This window comes from Hyposmocoma kahamanoa, unplaced genomic scaffold (assembly GCF_003589595.1).
Source record: "Hyposmocoma kahamanoa isolate Upper Pololo Valley unplaced genomic scaffold, ASM358959v1 64, whole genome shotgun sequence".
Classification (NCBI taxonomy): domain Eukaryota; kingdom Metazoa; phylum Arthropoda; class Insecta; order Lepidoptera; family Cosmopterigidae; genus Hyposmocoma; species Hyposmocoma kahamanoa.
In genome coordinates this window covers 390,670-413,736 of record NW_020653852.1, presented here as the reverse complement: position 1 = coordinate 413,736, position 23,067 = coordinate 390,670, and the positions used below count along the sequence as shown (strand labels likewise).

Below are 23,067 nucleotides of genomic sequence, written 5' to 3'. Positions count from 1 at the left end.
CTTCGAGACCCGAAAAATAAAAGATAATAATTTGTTCGCCTTTCTGTGTATGTGATCATAGTGTAGTCTAAATGAAAGTGTGGAATCAAATATGACGCCCAAATCTTTTACAGAGAAAACTCGTGTTAAGGGAGATGACCCGATCTCATAAGTATACTCAATCGGAAACCTCTTTTTAGTGAAAGTTATTATTTGACACTTCTCGGTATTTAGAGACATCTGATTCAACTGGCACCACTCACATAGAATGTCAATATCTTCCTGTAGCTTTATACAGTCCTCTACGCTCACAATGTCTCTAAAAATCTTAATATCGTCAGCATAAGCAAGACATAAGCTGTGAAACCTATCCAGTAGGTCGTTAATGAAAATCAAAAATAAAAGCGGGCCAAGATTAGAGCCCTGGGGCACCCCTGATACCGGAATGAATGGCTCAGAGTTATAGCCATTTAAAGCCACTAGTTGTGAACGGTTAAGAAGGTACGAAACTAGCCAACGCAGAAGACTACCGTGAATGCCTAGATGATGAGCCTTAACTATAAGAATAGAATGATTTACACGGTCAAAAGCCTTTGAAAAGTCAGTATATACTGCGTCTATCTGATTACCTCGACCAAAAGCATCACAAATGTGAGAAGTGTAGACCAGTCAGTTCGTATGCGTTGATCTTCCCGTCACAAAACCATGCTGATTTTGGTTAAGTAAAGGACTTAAATGTTTGTAAACTTGTTCATACACAAAACTTTCGAATAATTTAGTAAAACAGTTCAAAATACAGATAGGGCGATAATTAGTGATATCTTTTTTGTCACCAGATTTGTGGATAGGAGTTACTTTAGCTACCTTCCACAAATACGGAAATACACCATTACTTAGTGATTTGTTGTATATTTTAGTTAAGGGACCAACCAATGCAGAGGAACACAGACGTATGAAAATTGGTGGAATACCGTCAGGACCCGCTCCTTTAGTAGTATCTATATTTTTTAATTTTTTAAGCACATCATCCTCTGTAATTTTAAAATTAGTTATTGAGTAACTCGACGAAGGGAAGTCTGTTGCATACACGCCTGATGTATTGCTATCGTAAACCGATGAAAAGTATTCAGCAAAGAGATCAACAACATCATGACCAGTAGTAGCAACACGGTCATTGAGGAACAGACTACTTGGTATATCATTGGTTATGCGTTTGGTTTTAGTGTAGCGCCAAAATGATTTTAGATTTATTACCAATTCCGTTTCAATATCTGTTATGAAGGTCTTGAAACACCGGTCCATTAGTAGTTTCGATCGTAATCTAAGAGCGGTAAAAGTATCCCAGTCTCGTGGATTGCCAAACAACTTAAAACGTGCGTGAAATTTAGATTTTGATCTTAAACACTTTCTCAGACCAACAGAAAACCATACAGGGTAGTACGAACTTCTAATTTTAGCTTTGGGGGTATACTTTCCTATGATAGAACGCAGCGTGTTATAGAAAAAAACCACAAGATCATCACAACTAAGAGTTGCTGCATGTCGATCCCAGTCTATTCTGCTCAACTCCGTTATACAGCCAGCGTAATCGGTTTTATGGAAGCAAAAACGTTCAACAGCTCTATTAATACCTAAAGATGGAAGTAGTCCTCGAAAATCCAGTTCAAAAGGCGGATTATGGGCATCCAATCGACTTATGGGTAAGGATTTTGCCAGCTTAAACAAATCTGGATGAGTGGTAATAGCTAAATCCAATATGACATCATTATGATTTAAAACGTGGTTTAATTGATATATGTTTGTATAACTAAACAGGTCATGTAGTGCCTCCGATTTATCACAGTTATGATTTAAGGGAGTACCTGACTTAATAGACCAATTTATATCTCGTAAATTAAAATCTCCCAAAATACAATTTATGCTATTAATCTGAGTGTTCAAAACATTCTTACAATTTACTATAAATGTTGTGAAATCTGCTGAGGGCAGATAATCAGGGAGATACACAATACAAATATTTATGGTAGTTGTTGGACCAATTTTTAAGTGAACCCACAAATCCTCAACAATATCTGAATGCCATTCAGTCTTAACGACAAAATCAATATCTTTTTTTATAGCAATGAGTACTCCGCCACCATGATGCTTATTAAAACGTTTCATAAAGTTGCCATCGCGATCCCTACGCACCACAATGTATCTTTCATCAAATAATTCAGAAGATAGTACCGTTTCATTAAGCCACGTCTCGCATAAACAAATAATATTGTAATTATTACATAGAACCGAGTTGTATACATCCAAAGTTTTACTTTTTAGACCTCTTACGTTTTGATAGTAAATGGAAAGAGCCATTGTTATATTTTTGAACATCCAGACAACATTCATAATGTAATTTTAGAGAGAAAAAAAAATAAAAACTTTAATTAACGTAAAAGGTCCAAACTGTCAATGCTCTTTATCAGAATGTATGACGAATCCGGGTTTTTTCGTGCATAGATACGACCATTTCGAACCCAAACAAACTGGTAGTTTTGTTCTTTGACTTTCTTCCTCGCAGCCATATGCAGAATCTTATTGCTAGGCGATAGATGCTCCGATACATAGACTGGTCTTTTGTCGCCTGCCATTCCTAAGTGTGCAGTGTTCAGCTTGTCAGTGGGATTGGTTTTATTATACCGATATACAGCAGAATAAAAAGCATCACGACTTTTGATGTCATTAAACTTAACAATAATAGTACGCGGACTTTTGTTGTCTTTATTTTGTTTTGCAACTCTAGTACAGTGAGCAATTTCCTTCTCCACTAATTTATATCCAACCACCCTAGCACACTGCTCCATCAAGTTTAAAAGATTTTCGCTGCGATGTTCAGATACGCCATGTAACTCCAAATTATTCTCCCTCAAGTTCTGTTCAATGTTATTAAGACGCGACGATAAATCTGTTACTGTTGATCTTAATAGGTTATTATCATTTTTCAACTTTGCACATTCTGATTGTAAACTCTCTGTCGTAGCCGTCATTTCCTCATATGCTGTATTATAAAATGCCATTGAAGTACGAAAATGTACTAAATAATTTTAAGAAACTACACCTATACTTGTTTTCAGAAAATATGTCCAGAAAATCCAGACTTTGCAGTACTTCGGTTTCATGCAGGGCCACCTTATGAAGACATTGCATTCAAAATAGTGAATCGCGAATGGGAGTATTCTTACAAACGCGGCTTCCGCTGCCATTTCCACAACAACATCTTCCAGCTCTGGTTCCACTTCAAGAGATACCGCTATCGCCGGTAGTTTAATTCTGAGGCTGAACACTACTATCAAATATTCTACAATATTTGCTAAGTTCAAGGTTTTTAGCTTTTTGAGTTTTACAAGTTAGTAGATTGCATTGTTAACCTATTGTAATTACGATTTCGCAATAAAAACAATACTTAAAAATTGAAGTGACAATTTTCTGGATAAAAGTTTCTCAATAGTATGTTTGCTTGTTTTTGAAATGACTTTGAAGCAAAAAATAATATTACACAGTACAACTATTTATTCTCTTGGAAATCTTTGCGTTTCGGCTGTCATGGATTTTGTCAAAACTGGATGCGCTCAATTGACTTGGAAGTACATACATAGGCTATTATTTTGGTTATGTTTTTGAAGGTTAGATAATATATATTGAAAATTAGTTATAAATGTAGAGCTATTTATTACTGTCAGTCTTAAAATTTACTATTTAGACTAGTTTCATTTTATTTTAGAAGAGGAGTTGTTGAAATCACAGGCACAACAGATAATTTACAGCAATTGTAAAAAAGACAATAGTGGTAACTTTTTATTTATTTATTTGTTTATTTGCAAACTTTACAGCTTTTTAATTTTCGTTTACAATCATAATAATATACGTATATAGCCAATAACAAAGTTTGTCATATTACTGTCATATTACTTTATTACTAACTTGTAAAGCAGAAAGTGATAATTCCATAATGGTGGACAGACACACTGAAGCACAGCCATATCAAATGAAAAAAATAGCTTCCAATTCTGACTGAATTGATACGATTAGTTAATAACTTTTAATTACATAAAATAACACAATTTCAATATTGTATGGAGTAAATGTTATTATAAAAAGGAAAATTTTTTTTCATCTCTATATAGTTCATTTGGAAATCTAAACAAAATAACAATAAAATGTGTAGTTTTGAATTCAAGTTGTTATAGATGATAAATGTATTAATTTACTTTAATTGAAAATTTGTATTTGGGTGCATTTGGAAATCCAAAGATGGCCGAGTGATGTTAAGAAAGTACTGTACACGTGTACATTTCATTTTCAATTGTGTGCAGGGGATATCCTTTTTAGGCATTATTATCAATAGTTGAGTCATGTATTATTGTGGAATAAATAAATGATGAATAAATTCAGATTTTTGTTTAATATTTTTAAATTGCTGTGGTTTGGACCACAAACTGTAAACTACTAAACAAGGCAACTATGAAATAAAACTTTAATTCACAATATAAGTAAACTACAAGTTATACAGACTACTGCTTTTTTTGGGTAGGCTGTTTAGGGTCCTCCGGTAGATGGGTGACTTCTTCAGTGGCGGGGTGTGAGTGGAAGTTGGGGAACTGTTCCCAAGGTGCACTGAGTTCAAAGCGCCTGAACTCTTGTGCCAATTCCAGTGGTTCCACAACCACACGTTTCTGCTCATCATCATAGCGCACCTCTACATAGCCACTCAGTGGAAAGTCCTTTCTGAATGGGTGTCCTTCGAAACCATAATCAGTCAGAATCCTCCTCAAGTCTGGGTGGTTCGCAAAGAACACTCCATACATATCCCAGATCTCTCTTTCGTACCAGTTAGCTGCTTTGAAGACTTCACACGCTGATTCAACGGGAGTCAACTCATCAGTGTACGTTTTCACTCTAATCCTAGAATTGTACCTAAGAGATAGCAAATTGTATATAATCTCGAACCTGTAGGGACGCGTGGGTACGTCCATCCCTGCGATGTCCACTAGATTCGTAAATTGAGCCGCGTGGTGGTCTTTCAAAAATGATAGTACGGGAATGACACCCTCTGGAGGAATGAGCACCTCCAATTCATTACCCGCTGTGAGTTGCACTTTTTGAACGTATCTGGGTAAACATTCCGCAATATATCTGCCGAAATCGACCAGCTGAGATTTTTGCAGAGGATCTAGTTTGGCGACGGTGGGCCGAGTCTCTATTTCAGGGGTTGCAGCCTGATCTGTTTTTGCCGCCACCAACTGAATGCTTGCTGGCTTCACGTTATGCAAAACAACGCGTCCAAGGTTGTAACTTGCACCAATGGTGCGTTTTAAGAAGAACGACATCGCAAAACAATGAGTTCACACTTACGTAATTCTGTTCGTAAACAGAACAGAAAAGTACAAATTTTGAAAGTAAGTTGTCAATGTCACTTTGACTATATCTTCGTTCCGCACAGAACAGGCAAAGGTCAGAGACCATACTGCCTAGTCATTAGTTTCTCTTTTTCTTCAGTAAAATGACCAAAAAAGTTATAAGGAAAAAAGAATCATTTTGATGCATATAAAATGTAGAATGTATGTACTCGTATTTTTATGACATTAACACGAAAAAAAACTTGTTCCAAAAGATTATTCAATGTTTTGATGTCTTTGACAGAACTGTTTACATCGTTTACATAGAACTGTCGTTCCTTTCCATTGTTTTCCGTGAATAAGTTTACCCGTTTTGCAGTGGCATAAACGCAAACCGCTAAGTGCCAGAAACAAAACAAAACAAATAACATTTTATTTTACGAAAAATCTTTTGAAAGGCAAACTCGTTTTTGCACCCACTATGCTCCGCGCAGGTATGAAACTGCTCACACACTAACCTGCGGACTGCAATGCAGGATAGTGAATACCTACTTTTACCCATTTCTGCAGTCAAGCAGTAGTGTGAGCATAGCTGCGTTCCAATTTGGAAGGATAAGGGTGCTGGTGTAATTACAGGCACATGGGATTTGTCAACTTACGTCTCAGGGTGGCGAGCGCTGTGGCAGTGCCCCTCATCTTTGCACTTTAAAGTTCTGAGTGGCCCTGCTACTACTACGGGCTGGCGCGGCGCGCGGCGTGTCGCTTCCCACCAGACACACGACGTTTTCGTCCCGTCATTCGGTATCATAAAAAAAAACCGCTTTGCCGTCAGCCGCGCAATGCAGGATTATGAATGTAGTCGCAGCGTGCAAGCCATCCTGCAATCCTGCAATGCTTCATGCAAGACTCCATACGTGGGCCATATGCAGAATAGTGTGTGATCAGTCTCCTGCCTGCGCGGCGGTATGGGTCAAAGAATAGAGTAATACTGGAATAAAATTATTTTATATAGTGGGCCGTTTTAGTCACAGATATATATCTTATGTCTGTCTTTCTAATTTGTGGTTTTAGTCAAAACACTTTGAATGTAAGTGGCTGAATCTCTCATCACAAAAAGCCAAGAAAGAAATCTTTTTTCCTGGCTTTTTGCAGTTCAGCCACTTACTAGTTTTTAAAACTTTGTTGTGTTGTCTGTCTGTCGCTCCAGAACTCTACTCAATACTCAAGTCAGCACTTGAACAGACTTGAGTATGATTTCAAGCTCTGGAAATACGACCCTAATGGCAAGGACTCGAGTATGATTTTCATTGCTTTAAATCATACTCAAGTCAGGACTGGTCAGGACATACGTATGATTTCAAGCGCTGGAAATATGATCCTAATGGCAAGGACTTAAGTATGATTTCTAGTGCTTTAAATCATACACAAGTCCGGACTTGAGCATAGAGTAGAGTTCTGGAATACGACCCCTAGAGGATGAAAAAAAATAAAAGAAAGGAGCTGCCTTAACTACGGAATGAACGTGCATACCTAAACAAAAATTGAACCAACAAATGGCGGATTTCTTTAGTGTCGTACCCTAGTCGTACCATAATCTATCGATAAGTCATTATCGACATGCAGACGTTTAATTAAAGTAGATCAATATTCCATTTGGGAATATTTTAGGTTATTATAGGAATATCCGGGAATGTCACATGAAATTTTGAATTTATTGTTTTGCGTTTACAAATAATCAAATATTACGAAAAGAGAAATATTACGAGTAAATTGCACAGAAAAAAAACAGTGTTTGTAATTTGAGAGTATATAGAAAAGAGAAACGTTTGAAATATAAATCCTATACATGTCCAACCTCAAGATTCATAGTTTCATAGAGAAATTTTCAACATATTCCAAATAGTGAAACCTATTTTGTATTTATGCATTGGTATAGAATTAATATCAGTGACTGATTTAAGTGAATCTTTAATACTACCATTTAATTTTGGAAATACAATGATAGTAGTAATATTATCAATAATAATATTATTATCATACGTTTATTTGCTTAAGACATGGTATAACAGGAGATGTAACAAGAGGCAGTGTTAGTATAAACATGTTTCGCATATATTAAATAGCATGCAAATGTCTGATTATACAATGTCAATTAACTACTATTGGCCGTGCGCCTTTGATTTGTGGAGAAAAATCGACACTTCTCCGAAGTGAGACAAGTAGTCACGAGCAACTGCGAGTTGTGACAAGCCACGTCAAACGAACTCTATACACGTTAGCGCTCGCCTTCACTCGGTCAGTTAAGCGAGTGACACCGAACGATTCCAAGGCAAGGCAAATAGGCTGTCTATACGTTAGTATTGGCTTTCACCCGGCAACGTTAGACCAACATGGTCTTTCTATTGTTGGCTTCATAAAATAAGAATTTTTAGTAGTTAGAGTTGGCAGTGGGAAAAAATCGGAAACGAGTGGATAATTTTGTTTTCAGGAACTGAGAATGCCTAGTAAATGAGTCGTGTTTAATCTAAATTCAATATAAAATTATTTACCAATAAACCTAATTGGAATAAAAATAATATGGAATTGCATTATCATGTAATATAGTTACATTCAAAATTTTTCCCGACATTTGGAAAAAAGCCATAGTTAAACCGATACCAAAAGTTAATGATCCAGCTGAACTTAAAGATCTCCGTCCCGTTAGCATCTTACCTTACATGTCGAAAATCATTGAAAATGTTGTAGCTAAACAAATGATAGAGTTCCTCGAAGCGAATAATATACTTCCTGAGAAACAGTCTGGCTTTAGAGCTGGCCGTAGTACGGCAACAGCGCTGTTGGACGTTGTCGACGACATTTTGGCAGGACAAGATGTAGGCAAGGGTACAATCCTCGTTCTCCTTGATTTTTCCCGTGCTTTCGACACAATTAACACAAACCTCCTCGTCTCGAAACTGGCATATTACGGCTTCGACAGTACTGCTTTGAAATGGTTTGCTAGTTACCTGGATGGTCGTTCACAGAGAGTTGAAGTTAGCTTCGACGATGGTTCGAGAGGTGTATCGAATTCTTCTCCTGTTAACAGGGGAATTCCACAGGGGTCGATCTTAGGGCCGATCCTCTTTATCCTGTACAGTGCAGATGTCTGTAACTCGATAGAAAATTGTAGATACCATTTATATGCCGATGATCTCCAGCTGTATATTACTTTCAAGACATATGACACTGCTACGGCTTTTAATAAACTCAATGCAGATTTGGAGCGAATTCGAAACTGGGCTGTCCGTAATTGTCTAGTTTTAAACCCAGACAAGTCGAAATTCATGGTGCTGGGCACGAAAAGTCAAAAACAACAAATCAATAATCACGATCTAAAAATTAGACTACATAGTTCAGAAGGTAACAGAAGCGCGTAACTTGGGGGTTATAATGGATAGTGATTTAAGGTTTGAGAAACATGTCACGGATATTGTGAGTAATTGCTTTTATAGATTGAGGGTCTTATATCGTGTTCGTCAATATCTTAGCGTAGATGTGCGAATCCATCTGTGTGAGGCTCTGATTCTGTCAAAACTTAATTACGCCGACACTGTAATTGGTGACCGCTTGTTGGCTAGGACTAAGACCCTTATACAACGAGTCCAGAATGCGTGTGCCCGCTACTGTTTTGTGATCCCTCCTCGATGCCATATCACGCCCTATCTCAATCGTAGTAACCTAATGAACATGAAATCTCGTCGTGCACTTCATTTTGGTTGCCTTCTTTTCGGAATAATAAAAACACAAAATCCCTCGTATCTTTCTGACAAACTTAAGTTTTCACAACGCCATATAAGAACGGCTTCTCGTTTAGTTTGCCCTAGATACAACACTTCTGCATTTCGTGGCAGTTTCCGTTATGCTGCCACGAAATGCTGGAACAATATACCCCCTCCAATCAGGAACTCTAATAATGTTTATTCTTTTAAAAAAAACTAAGTATAGATTTTATTTAACAGAATTGCAAAAAAACACATAAGAAATATTAGATGTATCATTTGTGTATAAGTGGATTTTGTATGTATATGTGGCCTAATTCGGTTATACTTTTTGGAATCTTTATAGTTAGGAAATAAGTAGTTTTTCTTTTCTTTTCTTTTTTTTTACATATAATTAAGTTTGTTTGATAGTTGAATGGTGTTTGCATACATAACATAATATTATCAATTAATTATAAATAAATTATAAATAAATTAACAATAGGTATAGATATAGTTAAGCATCACACATTTTGTCGCATCATAAATTCATTGTACGCATATTGCGAATTTAAATAAGTCAATGTTTTTGTAGTATTAGTTTAGTGCGCCTGTGACGCACTCCCTGGGCTCCGCATAATACCAGCGACGTGGCTGTTCTCAGCCACGGCACATGCTGAGCGGTGCCCATTCAGTATCAGTAATTTTAGTTTTAATTTATTTTTATGTATACATACAATTTAAGGATACTGAATAAATGTTTCTTTCTTTCTTTCAAAGTCATGTTAAAATTTGACTCTTTAAAATGAAGCGAATAAATGAAGAAGGTCTTTGATTCAATGTATGATTTCCAACCATTCTATTTTCTTTTTTGATTTGTAGGTAAACTTGAAATAGTAGTAAAATAAAACTAATAAAAACCTCGTAGTGAATTATTTTACTAATAGAATATCGATATTATGTACGCTTCCAAGAACAACACTAACTCAAAATAATCGTTAACAACAATCATCAAAATATACAAACAAACAGGCAATCTGAAGAAACCAAAGCAAAATTTGGCAAGATTTATGAATTAACTGCTTAAATATGTCTAATTACATAAGATATTTGGGCTTTTGAGTGATTTATAGACAGAAAAATAACACGTGCCTGCACAATGTTATATTCGGTCGATCTTCGCTTTTTCAAATGCCACATCCCGTAACGCTGCAGCGACGAATTTGTATTAGTACTTAATTGTTCTCACTGTCAATATTTTTGTCCATTTTACTACAATACTTGCGAATAATTCAATAAAACACTTGGAATAACATTTGTTTTGACATTTGATATACCTCCCTTTGACAACCGTATCATGTACTGCGAAATGGACACAGTTGGCATTTAAAGATAAAGTTACGTATTTTCGATTCCCGTGTTTGACACAGACAAATGTAATATCTCTATCTATCTCTTTTGGCTTAAGACGGCACGCAATAGTTAAACAAAGACAATAACATGTTTATGTTTTCGACGTCGAAATGCATCATATACATATAACGTCTGATTTATATATGTCAACATAACATGTCCTATACTATAGTCTCTGTCGTCTCAAAGAGAATGCTGTCGTCTGTCCACTGTTTGACAAAGAGGAGACCACGCGTGGAAAAATGGGCATTTTGAAATAGCAAAGTTTTTTCCTAACAGGTATTAGTATTCCTGTTACTACCACAAATGTTACTTTAAGTAGGTAATAATATTATTTTCTTATTCCTATATTATTCAGGAATCTATTTATTAGGACTAAACTCAAATAATTATATTTATTTACGACAAAGTGGTTATAAAACAAGCTTTGGCAAAGTTTCGTCACCTTGTAGATTTTCATTGTTACATTAAAGCCGTTGAATTTAGGCTAATCAATTGTCTCAAAGAATCGTGTAAGGTATAATTGCCCTAAGTAATTTATGATGATATGTAACTTTTTTGTGGGTAGGTAGGTTCGTAAAAGAAGTTTCTTGTTTACCCTGCATAAGGGCTATTGTAAACTTAACTAGTGAAGTGGCTTTCGTGCAAGTGCAGTGAACCATGAAGCAAGCTGATTTTAATACCATATGTATGAATTTATCAGTTACTTGTTTATCATACTGTTAAAGTACTAACACACCAATAAAACAGTATAGATACTAGATCTCGATGCCTTATTGTCATACCCAATTATTGTACTGAATGTTGTGTTTGTTTTGAGGAAGTATAGACCGGTTTCATATATTATATCAAATACCTGTACAAATATTTCATAATTTTGATGAATTCATGTGCAACTGTATTCATTAATCATATTTCAAAATGCATTGTGTGTTAATATTATGTTATAATTTTATTTTTGACTTTATTAAGCAAATATGGAAGATTCAAAAGAGTTAAAGGAGCTGAAGTCAACACTGCGGTCCCTGGTAGTGTCCAGCCCCACTGAAATGGACTTGCGCTCATTGCTCCGTGACTATCGCAACATGATGGGCCAGGCCCTGCCTGTATCTAAGTTTGGATATAGGGATCCCCTGCAGTTTCTGAAGGAGCACTGTTCTGACTGCTTTTTGGTATGGCATAAATCACTGAATTATTTTTTTAGCCCCATGGTCCAATTCTCACACCCTTATTTTTATTATTTTGCTACTTTATACACAAAATATGACAAAATTAGAATAGAATTCCCACAGGATACAAATGTACATTATTTTTTTATAATACCAAGTGACTGGACAAATGAGTCATGTGGCTGGTGCTGAGTGACATGCCTGTTCAAAACAGTGGTAGTGCCAATCAGAGCTTTAAATTGCAAAGCTCTTAGGAGCGCTGCCACTGTGCCCGTCACCATGAGACATAAGTTGACCAGTCCCATGTGCTTGTAATTTCACTAGCACCCTTCCAAACCGGAACACATTAACTACTCACATTATTACTTGGTGGCAGAAATAGATAAGGTACAGTACTTCTCTGAATGAACTCCTTCACAAGGAACTCTCTGGTACTAATAAAATATCATTAAATATTTATTGCAGTTGAAGAAGTAATAATAATGTGTGTAAAACAGTTTCAGGGGCAGCCATCCAATCCCCAGCTGATTCTGATTGTGACAGATAATATTAGACATATCGATGAGTTCGTGCGCAAACAAAAAATGTCATCTATTCACAAAATGTAAGTCTCTTTGTTGTTGAAATTTTTAAATTTTTTCAGTTATTATTTGATTGTAGATTCGCAGTTATCGCTGTAGACTTCATAACACAGTCTTCAAGTTGATAGTCTCCAGTGCTGTTTTGTTTTAACATTTTTAGCATTGATTCACTCTTGTAGCCAGTTGGTAAGTCTGTTTTTCAAGGCATTAACGGACACTAAAATCATCGTCTTCCGCTAGCATTTTCAAGTTATGAACAACTGTGCTGAAGAAGTTATTAGCAGTAAGTGTTTAGGTAGGAGCATAAACTAATTTTAGCTGGTAGTCACCAGACCATGTGATAGTTTGAAATTTTAAATTTTTTTAAGATATATGTCAGGTAGGATGAACTGGTATGTCAGGATTTTATGATATATCTCGATGAAATCACCATAAAGACGTTATTTCCACCATAGTGGGCTGTGTTGTTTTTGGTTACTTTTTTCTGGGCGCTTACCACTTACTTGTCATGATATTGTTTCTACACAGCAAAGGAAAAAGAAGAAGTGTACCAGAGTCAACAGTAAACACTACCAATATGATTGTACAAACTTTTGTACCTAAATCAAAACGTGTATCATCCTCGGTTGAAGTTGCAAAGTCAATTGACAAGAAGCCATCAGAAGTGCAATGCACACCAAAACCACCTGTAAATAATACTAAAGTTTATGATGAATATCAATCAAAACATAGCAATCAAAGGCCAAAACAACATGAAGAGGTGACAAACAGTTTAGCATATGATAACTTTGTAAAAAGAAGACTTCCAATATTGGACACCACATTGTGTTGGGAAGAAGAGAAATCATGCAGAGATGACGAATCACAGAGGCAGATATCAGATTATGGAGCTGGTTCATCATGTAAGTGTTTTTAGGTGTAATAATTTTCGAGTTCTTAGGTTTTCGCGATTGTTACACATAGGAAATTAAACTATTTTTCCGGATTGAAATCGCGTATATTTGTTTTTTCAAACAAACCGTCGTTTCGGGCCCTTTACAGGTCTCATGATCACGGTTGACTGAGGTGGTACAGTCATCAACCAGTTATGTCTAATATTGATGCAAACCACCATATTTTTTCACTATACAATAGTTATTATACTATAATAGTTATTTAACTGCCTCCGTGGCCGAACGGTTACCATGTAATCATTTTGTAAATTTCTTTTTATTTTTATTTATTTGGAGTTATCATCAGAGATTGGAATAGACTAATACACTGCATAGAGTGGATAATACACCCATTTGAAATCATGTAATAGATGTATCTATTGTATTTTGGAATGTAACGAGCAACTACTCTGTAGTGGTTTGTAATTTAAGCTAAATTTTTTGTATAAAATTAACTATATATATATAATTAAATTTTTATTGAATTGATATTCAATTATTTTTTGTGAAATTACTCCACTAGTTTGTTATAATTATTAATACAAATATCGAACACTCAGAAAAAACACTCAGAAAAAATTCCTTCGTTTTCGGCTTTTCAGAGGGAGGTAGTGTCCGCTCTAGGTGCGTTAATTGAAATTTTGGTAAATATTTTCTGTGTATTTGTTGAAGTTTCGGATCGTAGGTATTCATACACTTTTTATGAAATAATGTGACCCGTTCATTACTTCAGCACAGAGTCATCCCTCGTCGAGCGGCAGCAGCAGCAAACAGGCGCAACTCGAGGAGCTCAAGGCGGAGGTGAAGGAGTTAATCGCCGACAGCCCCGATGGCGTGTGGTGCAGCGATCTCATGAAGCTGTACAGGTGAAGCGTTGTTCATTGATGCAATGTGAGATAACGGACGGAGCGTCGAGGATGCGGTTTGAGAATCGGTTTGACACCGCGAACGGTCGTCCACAGGAAGCGTCACGGGCGGGAGCTGGAGTTCTCGCGGTTCGGGTTCACCACCATCGTGGGGCTGGCGGCGCAGCTGGACGCCGACGTCGACATGCTGCGCGCGGGCGACGCCGGCGCGCTGCTGCTGCGTCTGCGCAGGCTGGCCGCGGCGCCGCCCGTGCGCTCGAGCCGCCGCCGCAGCGCGCCGCCGCCGCAGCCGCCGCGCGCGCTCGACCTCGACGACGCGCTGCCCGGGATCGACTTCGTGAGTGTCCCCGTCGCGGCCACCCCGCCGCCCCCGCCGCCCCGCTCACGCGGCCTCTCGCGCAGGACCCGGACGTGTTCCCGGCGGACTGCATGCAGTACTCGGACAGCATTCCGCCCGCGTCGCTGGAGGGGCTGGAGCCGGGCGTCATGGTGGAGGTGATGGTGGGCGAGGTGTACTCGCCGTCGCACTTCTGGCTGCTGCGGCTGGGCGACGACTACCACATCGCCATGGAGGAGCTCATGGACGAGATGACGTGAGTGCGGGCGGGCCGCGAGGCGCGTCGTCGCCGGCGCTCTGACGGCGTTCGTTCGCAGCGAGTACTACTCGGCGGGCGAGGGCCGCGACCGCGTGCTGGCCGTGGGCGCCGTGCGCGAGGGCCACTACTGCAGCAGCCTGTACGACCGCGACTGGCACCGCTCCATCGTCGTGAAGGTGGTGGACAGCGACACCGTGAAGGTGCGCCACGTGGACTACGGCACCGTGGAGGCGGCGGCGGCGAGCGCGCTCAAGCCGCTGCCGCGGCGCTGGGCGCGGCTGCCGGCGCAGGCGATGCGCGCGCGCCTGGCCGGCGTGCGGCCCGCCGCCAAGGGCCGCCGCTGGCCGCACGCCGCCTGCGTGCACTTCCTGCGCCTGGTGCAGGACCGGCCGCTCGTGGCCGACGTCGTCGCCGTGGACCACGAGGTGCGCCCCGCCCGCCGCCCCCCCGCCCCCCCGCCCCCCCGCCCGCTCACGCCCCCCCCCCGCAGGAGCGCGTCCTGGAGGTGTGCCTGGTGGACACGTCGACGGAGCGCGACGTGCGCCTGGACCGGGAGCTGGTCCGCGCCGGCCACGCCGACTCGCGGCCCGACAGCGCGCTGGCGGTGAGTGTTGCCGCGCCGCCCGCCGCCGAGGCCTCGGACGCCGACTCGGACGAGGTGGACTCGCTGCTGGCCGTGGTGCTGCACTGCGACGGCCGCAGCGAGGTGTCGGCGTCCGCCTCCGAGGCGGGGCGCGCGCCGGCGCCGCGCATCGCGCCGTGGGGCTGCGACGTGGCCGACGTCGCCGTCGCCGACGCCGCCGCCGCCGGCTCGCTGCGGCTGGCGCGCCTGCGGGCGCTGCACGCCGAGGCGACGCGCCCCGCCGCCCTCTCCCGGCTGCTGCGCAGACGCCTGGCCGCCGCGAAGGCCACCTGACCGAAGCGGGTGCACCTCTCGACGAAACGCCTATTGTCGACGCTTTTCTTCGTCCGTCGTTCGCCTCGCGACTTCGCCGTTTATTCCGCTGCCGAGCTGCGAGTTTTCGGGTTGACGACTTTTTTCAAATAAAACGTTTTTTTTTAAATAAAAAAGCCTTTCGCGACCTCCTTCCTTTTTTTGCAAAGTTTCGCTTTGCAGCGCCCACGGTCTGTCCTCCGCGCGGGAACAACACATTTGACAGACTTCACTGTAACCGCACGTCGTATCTCCGGTAGGACCGCATTGCGGGGCTAGGCCGAGCACCCGGGACGGTCCGACGCGGCGTCGCGGTCGGAGTCGTAGAAGCGGCAGGCCAGCCGCGGCCGTCGAACCGCGGCATACGGCCTCCGGCGGCCGGCCCTCGCGTGACGGCTCCCCGCGTGTGTTGCAGGCGTCCGAGAGTTACCTGTACCCGCGGTTCGACGCGCTGGAGAACGGCGCCACGCCCAACTTCGCCGACATCCACGCCTACCTGCGCGACGGCATCGAGCTCGACTTCGTCGAGGACTTTCGCCGCCACGTGCCCTGCCGCCTATCGCCCCTGGCGCCCCCCGCGCCCCCCGCCGCTCCCCCGCCGAGCGCGTTGGCGGCGGCGACGTCGCCCTCCGCGTCGCTCGTGAAGCTGATAAATCGCGTGCCCCTCCTCCCGCTGCACTCGTCGCCCTCGCCTCCGCCTTCGCCGGCGCCGCCCTCGGAGGAGGCCGAGTCCGAAGTCGCTTCCCCCGAGCGCGGGACCGCCCCGCCCCGTTCGCCTCGGGCCGCGATCTTGCCCGCGGAAACCCTCCCGGCGCCCGTCAAGCCGCACCCCTTCCCGTTGGCGCCGCCGGTCGCGAGAAGGATGCTGCCCGTTTCCCCGCAGCCGGCTCTGGTGCGAGCGATACCGTTGTACAACGTGTTTCCCCCGCCGCAGCTGTTCCACCCCGTGGCGCCGTTCGCGCCCGTGCCGCACGTGTTCGCGTCGCCGTTGCCCCCGCTGCAGTTCCCGTTCCCGCCCCGCGCCTGTCCGTCGCCCCCGCCGCCGTACAGCGGGGCGCCGGCGCCGCGGCCGCCCGAGCCGCGCCGCTTCCCCGCGGCCAGCGGCGCGGTCGTGCTGTCGGCGTCCGAGTGCGAGATATACTCCCTGCTGAACCGCGTGGACCGCAACGCCGCGCACTGGTACATGGCGGACACCATAAGCCGGCGGCGGTTCGACGCGCCCGCGCGGGTGTCCACGCTGAACCCCGACGCGGCCGAGTTCCGCTCGGCCAGCGTCACTACGCAGACGGAGCCGCGGCCGCCGCCCGGCTTCGAGCTGCCCTGATCTCCGGGCCTTCCGAGCGGCCGACCAACGTTCTTGTGCAAAACTCGCCTCGACTAGTACGAGTAAAGCGCCCGGCGCCCGTTTTGCACTTCCCGTGCCATTCATAAGTAACAATCTATTTTTATACTTAACGTAGGATTAAGGATGGAGGCTAGTGCGTTCCTCGTTAATTAAGCATACTTTTGACGTTGACTTGTCCGGTGGCTCTAGTGCTTATAGTATGACGTGTCCTCTACTTCGTAGTGACTATTTCGCGGTACCGTGTTAACTTGGAATCTCTCTGTACCTGTTGATTATTAAAAAACTTTGATTTCGATCCGCGCAGGCCGCGCCCGATTTTCGGCCGATGATCGTGCTCGCATGACGAAACGCGCGCCGTCCGTGGATACAAACTTTTTGTTGTTCGATATTGTAGCTACGATCACCGGCTAACATCGAGACCGTACAACGGACTTCGTGTATTTTTGTGTTTTGGCTTGTTCACGAATACAAGCTAGGCGTGTACGCTTGTAATTATATGTACGTTCTTGTACTTTTGTAGACTGTTTATTGTTTTTCAATTAGTTTGTAATGCTGAACGGGGTGATTCGAATTGAGTGGCTCGAACTGGCTATGCGATTCGTGACAAGAAGTCCCTTCTGGCTGTCTGTAAGTTTTCTGTTTCTTATGCCGAGGAATTTTTGTCTAAACGAAACATGCCACTGCGCGCGCGGCCGCTCAATTTAGATCGACATTTAATTAATTAGAGACTTTCTAAAAATTATATACTTTCTTACTGTACCTGTGTGATTCAGGAATAAAAAATCACAACAAAGTTATTCAGTTTATTTTATTTCATCCTTACTAGCAACTATAGGCCCATTTCAATTCGAAAAGGTTATGTTGATGCAACTACTGTTCTATTTCGGTAGGAACCACATTTTTCATAGTGAACAATAAGGGTTTACTAGTGGTAGATCGACTAGCAATGCCGGGTAGCACTACTAACATATCTTTGATGCTTCGGAAAGGTCCCAGAACGCTATAAGGGTTTTTGTGACCTCGCAAAAGCATTTGATTGTGTGAACCGTATTACTCATGTTAGGAAGCTGGAATATTACGGAGCAAGTGTCTCGTCATATCTTAACGGTAGAATTAAGAAAGTAAACAGATCACTTACAAATAAGTTAGTGATTTTAGTTTTGTTGTCCCTAAAAATTATTAAGAATTTTTATGAGTCTGAAATGTTTGTGTTAAGTTTAGTTATCTGTCTATATTAGGTACAATTTTAAAGAAATCTTTATTTTAATTTTAAGTGAAACATTGTTGCAAAAATTGCTGTTAATTTTATAATCAAGAGAAATTTTTAGATCAAGAGTAAGAGAATCATAAGAGATCAAAGTATATAATATAGCATTATTATTATTAAACACAAATGATTCTAAATAAACATTAAAATTAATCATTTAGAGTCTATTTTTGTTACTCATAAGAACATTGTTACATTTTGTTAATAAAAAGTTAAAAATGAGTGTTAATTTTCGAAAAATTTTGTTAGTTTCTTAAATGAAGAAGTTAGTAGAGTATTTTAGTTTAAATTTTCCGCATAAGAAACATTGTTAATTTGTTATTTACGCATAAAAAAATTACGTTCAAGTTCACAATCAAGTGACTTAATTTTCTTTTAAGAATTTTTAAAGATGGTGATTAAAGAGTGGTTTGAAACACTTGCTATTTATTTTGTGAAAACAAATTTGTTTCTTGAAAACGTCCTTCTTAGCTCCAACTACTAAGAAGATAAATGCTATGATAGGTTATTATATTTTTTTAAGATTCCAAGCCTAAAAATTTTTAACCAAAGTCCCATTCGTCATAGCCAGTAATATAGCGTCATTACAGTGCAGAAAAAAGTAATTACCGTATCACTATGGTCTTTACCATTTTATCACATAAATTTAAAATTTAATAACTTTGGATCTACTTGGTACATTAAAGTGCCTTTCATATTTTTACAATGATAAATTCATTTATCTTTTCGTTTGCGTTAGTTAGCACGCATTAAACTCAGTTTTCAAAAATGTGAACACAATAATACAAATATTTTAAAAATGCGAATTGACCCGCCACCGTCTCTTCTACTATCGCACCTCCGGCCAAAGGAGTAAAGTCCACCCTCACATCTTATTAGATGCTGTGAGAATAAGAATGGCGGGTTTAACAAATCCACAGATCCATATTTAACAGATCGGGACTTTAACAGATCCTGACAAATTTGTTATCAAAAAAATGTACATACCTAAATTGTATTATTTAGAATAGTACCTCTATTTAAAAATTTTGTACATACCTCCATCAGAACGAAGTTACAGCAATTCAAAGTTACACCCGCCCATTTTCCATCAAAACAAGATAAGATACTGACATATGAAGTGGCTGTATGGTGAAACCTATGCTTACCCAAATAAATGGCGGAAAATTAATTTTTAAAAATTTACGAAAATTACAATTTTGATTTAGCTATAATTTCGTCCCGATAGAGGTATAATTTTTTTAAGAATAGGTACTAAATATTACAATTTATGTACATTTTTTTGGTACTAAATTTGATAGATTTCGTTAAGATGCACGCGACGTCCTGAAATTGCACAATTTTAGCTTTATATCGTTGTATTGGAAATGTTGCTGCTGTAAATCAAAGTTGATTTACAGCATTATTTTACAGCAGCAACATTTCCTAGTGAACCTCATCATATTGTTATATATATGGGGGCTTAGAATAATAACGCATAGAAACCTAGTCCGCACACGCTAAGTGAGGCAAATTGAAGCGCGCCAAAAGGGCCTACACGAGCGGGCGGGCTTTCAGCGCTCAAGGTCAACTTGCACCGCGAACAGATCAAGAATTTAGCTAAAAATGACGAAATGTGCGGTAAATGACTGCAAAAATACGTAAGACAAACATAAAATAGATACTAACATCACATTCCACAAGGAAGTAACGCGTTTCAACTTGTATTTTTATATAAATATTCACTAAAACCGAAAATTAACCTACTACTAAAACTACCCTACATGAATTTGATTTTTGCCTCAGTTGTGACAGGTCGTTTGATATGAAACTATCATTCTATGTGTTATTATTCTAAGTATGGGGGATGTAGAAGCAAAACAGTGTCTGTCCAAAATTACTTTTTAACCGACTTCAAAAAAAGGAGGAGTTTCTCAATTTGACTGTTCTTTTTTTTGTATGTATGTTACACGTTAACTCCGGTATTTGTAAACCAATTTTCATGATTCTTATTTTGTTGGAAAGAGGGTACCTCCATAGTGGTTCCATTTAATTTAGAAGAAAATCATCGACGTCGAAGGGTGGCTGTTCACACACGACGATTCATTTTTATAAATAGCGCCTAAATTTTATTACAAGGAGCAATAATTTTAATGGTTGATTATGCTATTCTCCAATTCAAGGCGTTTTTCTCTCTCAATATACTTTGAGCAGTGAGAACCGATTTTTATTATCTCCTGTGTCAGTCCCGAACAGGGGGATAAATCCGGGTTTGAGCACTTTCGGGTAACCGATTTCAATAAAATTTGGTAATTATATGCAATTCCACGTACTTTTGTGGTCGGTTTTTTTACTGACACTATTTAAACTATGAATGCATATGAATGTCATTTTGTTTTCCGAGAATCGCTCCAAACACGGGAGTAATAGTAAATTTACACTGGTGCCGCCTTACGAATCGGCAGACTATTTTGCCTTTCCGACAGGCGACGCAGTCGACTATCCATTTATACCGAGTCGTTTGCCGCTTATTTCTCCAGTATTACATATAAGTCTAGGAGTGCATTTTGTTGGGTGCCCTTCTATAAATGAAATAACTCTTTTCGTACAATAGTATTTTATTATTAGTTTAAATAAATAACGCCATTTTATTCACGTGTCAATAAAAAGAACAACGTATTTTTCAAAGTGTAAAGGCAGAGACAATTTTATATTCAACTCTCCACCTCGCTTTGATATTACAAAACATTAACAATCAATACCTTAGACTATGGAAACTAAAGGACATGTTGACATATATAAATCAGACGTTATATGTATATGATGCATTTCGACGTCGAAAACATAAACATGTTATTGTCTTTGTTTAACTATTACGTGCCGTTTTAAGCCAAAAGAGATAGCATTACATTGGTCTGTGTCAAACACGGGAATCGAAAATAAGTAAACCGTGTCCATTTCGCAGTACCTACATAGTACTGTTGTCAAAGGGAAGTACATCACATGTCAAAACAAATGTTTTCTAAATGAACTATTGAATTATTCGCATGTATTATAATTAAATTGTACAAAAATATTGACAGTGAGAATAATTAGGTATTAATAAAAATGCGACGCTGCAGCATCAAGGGAATGGCTTTAGAAAAAATGATATCGAATATCAATATGTTTCGATCTCTTACTATTTTCAAAACTTTAAGTAATACAAAAGGCTCTAATATTGTCCATCTTAATATTAGGAATCACATTACATCCGCAATCCATAGAAAGACCTTTTATATTTTGTAACTCACTAGCAGTAGTGGCGGCCGCAATATGCTTCGCCTCGGCGGTTGACAACTAACTGTGCACAATTTTGTTTACGTGAAAACCAAAATATTACCTTATTATTAAACAGCACAACACATCCACTTAGACTTTTCCTAGATAGTCTATCACCTGCCCAGTCAACGTCAGAGTAAGCTTCTAGACTAATAATATTATCACCATTTTTCTCATAACACAGTGGACTGTGTTATGAGAAAATCATGGATGATTTTGAGTATGTTTTAAGTAACGAATACTCTTTTCGCACTTTTTCCATGTACTCTCATTAGGTTTATCCAAAAATTAACTTAGGTAGGATACTGCAAAATTGATATCAGGGCGTGACACAGCCTTGTATATCATTCCCAGTAATCTTATGTCGGCCGCCGCACGGAGATTCCTAAAAAAGTATATTAATTTACGTACTCTTTTGGCGGTAGCAACCAAGTGGTCTCCGAAGGTGAGCCTCTGATCTATAACTACGCCAAGATATTTTACATTTGCGGCCCGACTGATGCTTTGACACTTGCAAGACGCTCGCTTTTCAGGGTTGCAAGAATGAACCGGGATTTCAGGGGAGTACAAAGGAGCAGAGGCACTTGTCTTATGGAAACACAAAAAATGGGTTTTCGTCAAGTTTAGCGTCAAGAGATTGCCACGAAGCCAAGCAGCTATCCGCGACATACCGCACTCGACCAAACTATATACATTGGACCAATTAGGACCACTGAAAATAATGGCGGTATCGTCTGCATAGCAGACGGTGTCAGTGTGGTCCAGAACAGAGACAATATCATTTATGTACACAGTAAAAAGGGTGGCGCCCAGCGCACTCCCTTGAGGCACCCCAAAGTGAATGGGCATGGGATTGCTTAATTGATTTACAATTCTTGTGCTTTGGGAACGACCAGACAGATAGCTATGAAACCAGTCGAGTGCGATGCCACGAATACCAAGAGATTTTAACTTTCGAACAAGAATGGGTATGGACACGGTATCGAAGGCCTTCGCCAAATCGAGAAAAACCCCCATACAGGCCTTCTTGCTGTCCAGGTGATCCGATATATGTTAGTAAGCAAAGAGACCGCATCCTGAGCGGATTTTCCGCGTATAAAGCCCAACTGTCGGTCAGATATTAATTTACTTTTATCTAGAAAATCAACAAGACGCCGTTAACTAGTTTTTCTAGAATCTTGGAGAAGCAACTTAATAGGAAAATTGGTCTGTAGTTATTGGGATCATATTTATTCCCAGCTTTAAAAATCGGGATCATAGTCGCAGACGTCCACTCAGTAGGAAAGATCCCTTCTGTTAGGCTAAGATTACAAATGTAAGCAAGTGGCACGAGAAGAAGAGTGTGGTTGCGGTATGGAGCAGGCGAAACATTCACCTTTGCGACATTAATCTTGTGTCCGTTTTCCCTGTAAATGTTAGTTAATAATTATCTGCCTATTTATCAAGCACAATCTATTTTTTTTAATGTTACACAATTTAGTTAATATAAGTTTAATGTTATATTACAAGTAATTCATTAATCATTATACAATTAGTAGTAATTTGTAAAAGTCAAAAGCGGAATTATTGAATC

At 40.5% G+C, this 23,067-nt stretch overlaps 3 protein-coding genes across 3 annotated transcripts in view; 2 read left to right on the top strand and 1 right to left on the bottom strand.

Moving 5' to 3' along the window:
• The window catches only part of LOC113230787 (cactin), a 13,337-nt gene extending 9,536 nt beyond the window's left edge, over window positions 1-3,801 (top strand). The window contains exons 9-10 of the mRNA XM_026464876.1: window positions 2,100-2,175; window positions 3,093-3,801. Of these exons, the coding sequence (XP_026320661.1) occupies window positions 2,100-2,175; window positions 3,093-3,281 (265 nt within the window). The 3' untranslated portion in view covers window positions 3,282-3,801. The remainder of the gene's footprint in view (window positions 1-2,099; window positions 2,176-3,092) is intronic.
• A 208-nt stretch (window positions 3,802-4,009) lies between these two features.
• Window positions 4,010-5,373, bottom strand: LOC113230760 (NADH dehydrogenase [ubiquinone] iron-sulfur protein 3, mitochondrial). The gene has a single exon (XM_026464842.1). The coding sequence runs from the start codon at window positions 5,343-5,345 to the stop codon at window positions 4,530-4,532; it is 816 nt and encodes a 271-aa protein (XP_026320627.1). The 5' UTR covers window positions 5,346-5,373; the 3' UTR covers window positions 4,010-4,529.
• Window positions 5,374-10,695: 5,322 nt separating this feature from the next.
• LOC113230784 lies at window positions 10,696-17,700 on the top strand. The gene is made up of 10 exons (XM_026464872.1): window positions 10,696-10,783; window positions 11,477-11,676; window positions 12,171-12,277; window positions 12,783-13,156; window positions 13,920-14,052; window positions 14,149-14,389; window positions 14,455-14,645; window positions 14,707-15,073; window positions 15,139-15,252; window positions 15,998-17,700. Exons 2-10 carry the CDS (start codon window positions 11,482-11,484, stop codon window positions 16,904-16,906), a joined length of 2,631 nt encoding a protein of 876 aa, XP_026320657.1. The 5' UTR covers window positions 10,696-10,783; window positions 11,477-11,481; the 3' UTR covers window positions 16,907-17,700.
• Window positions 17,701-23,067: the final 5,367 nt, after the last annotated feature.

Bases quoted from the DNA above. Each gene is read 5' to 3' on its own strand.
- LOC113230760 (XM_026464842.1), bottom strand. From the start codon at position 5,345: ATGTCGTTCTTCTTAAAACGCACCATTGGTGCAAGTTACAACCTTGGA.
- LOC113230784 (XM_026464872.1), top strand. From the start codon at position 11,482: ATGGAAGATTCAAAAGAGTTAAAGGAGCTGAAGTCAACACTGCGGTCC. The intron at 14,646-14,706 runs GTGAGTGCGGGC...GTTCGTTCGCAG, and splicing joins GAGCTCATGGACGAGATGAC to CGAGTACTACTCGGCGGGCG. The intron at 15,074-15,138 runs GTGCGCCCCGCC...CCCCCCCCGCAG, and splicing joins TCGTCGCCGTGGACCACGAG to GAGCGCGTCCTGGAGGTGTG.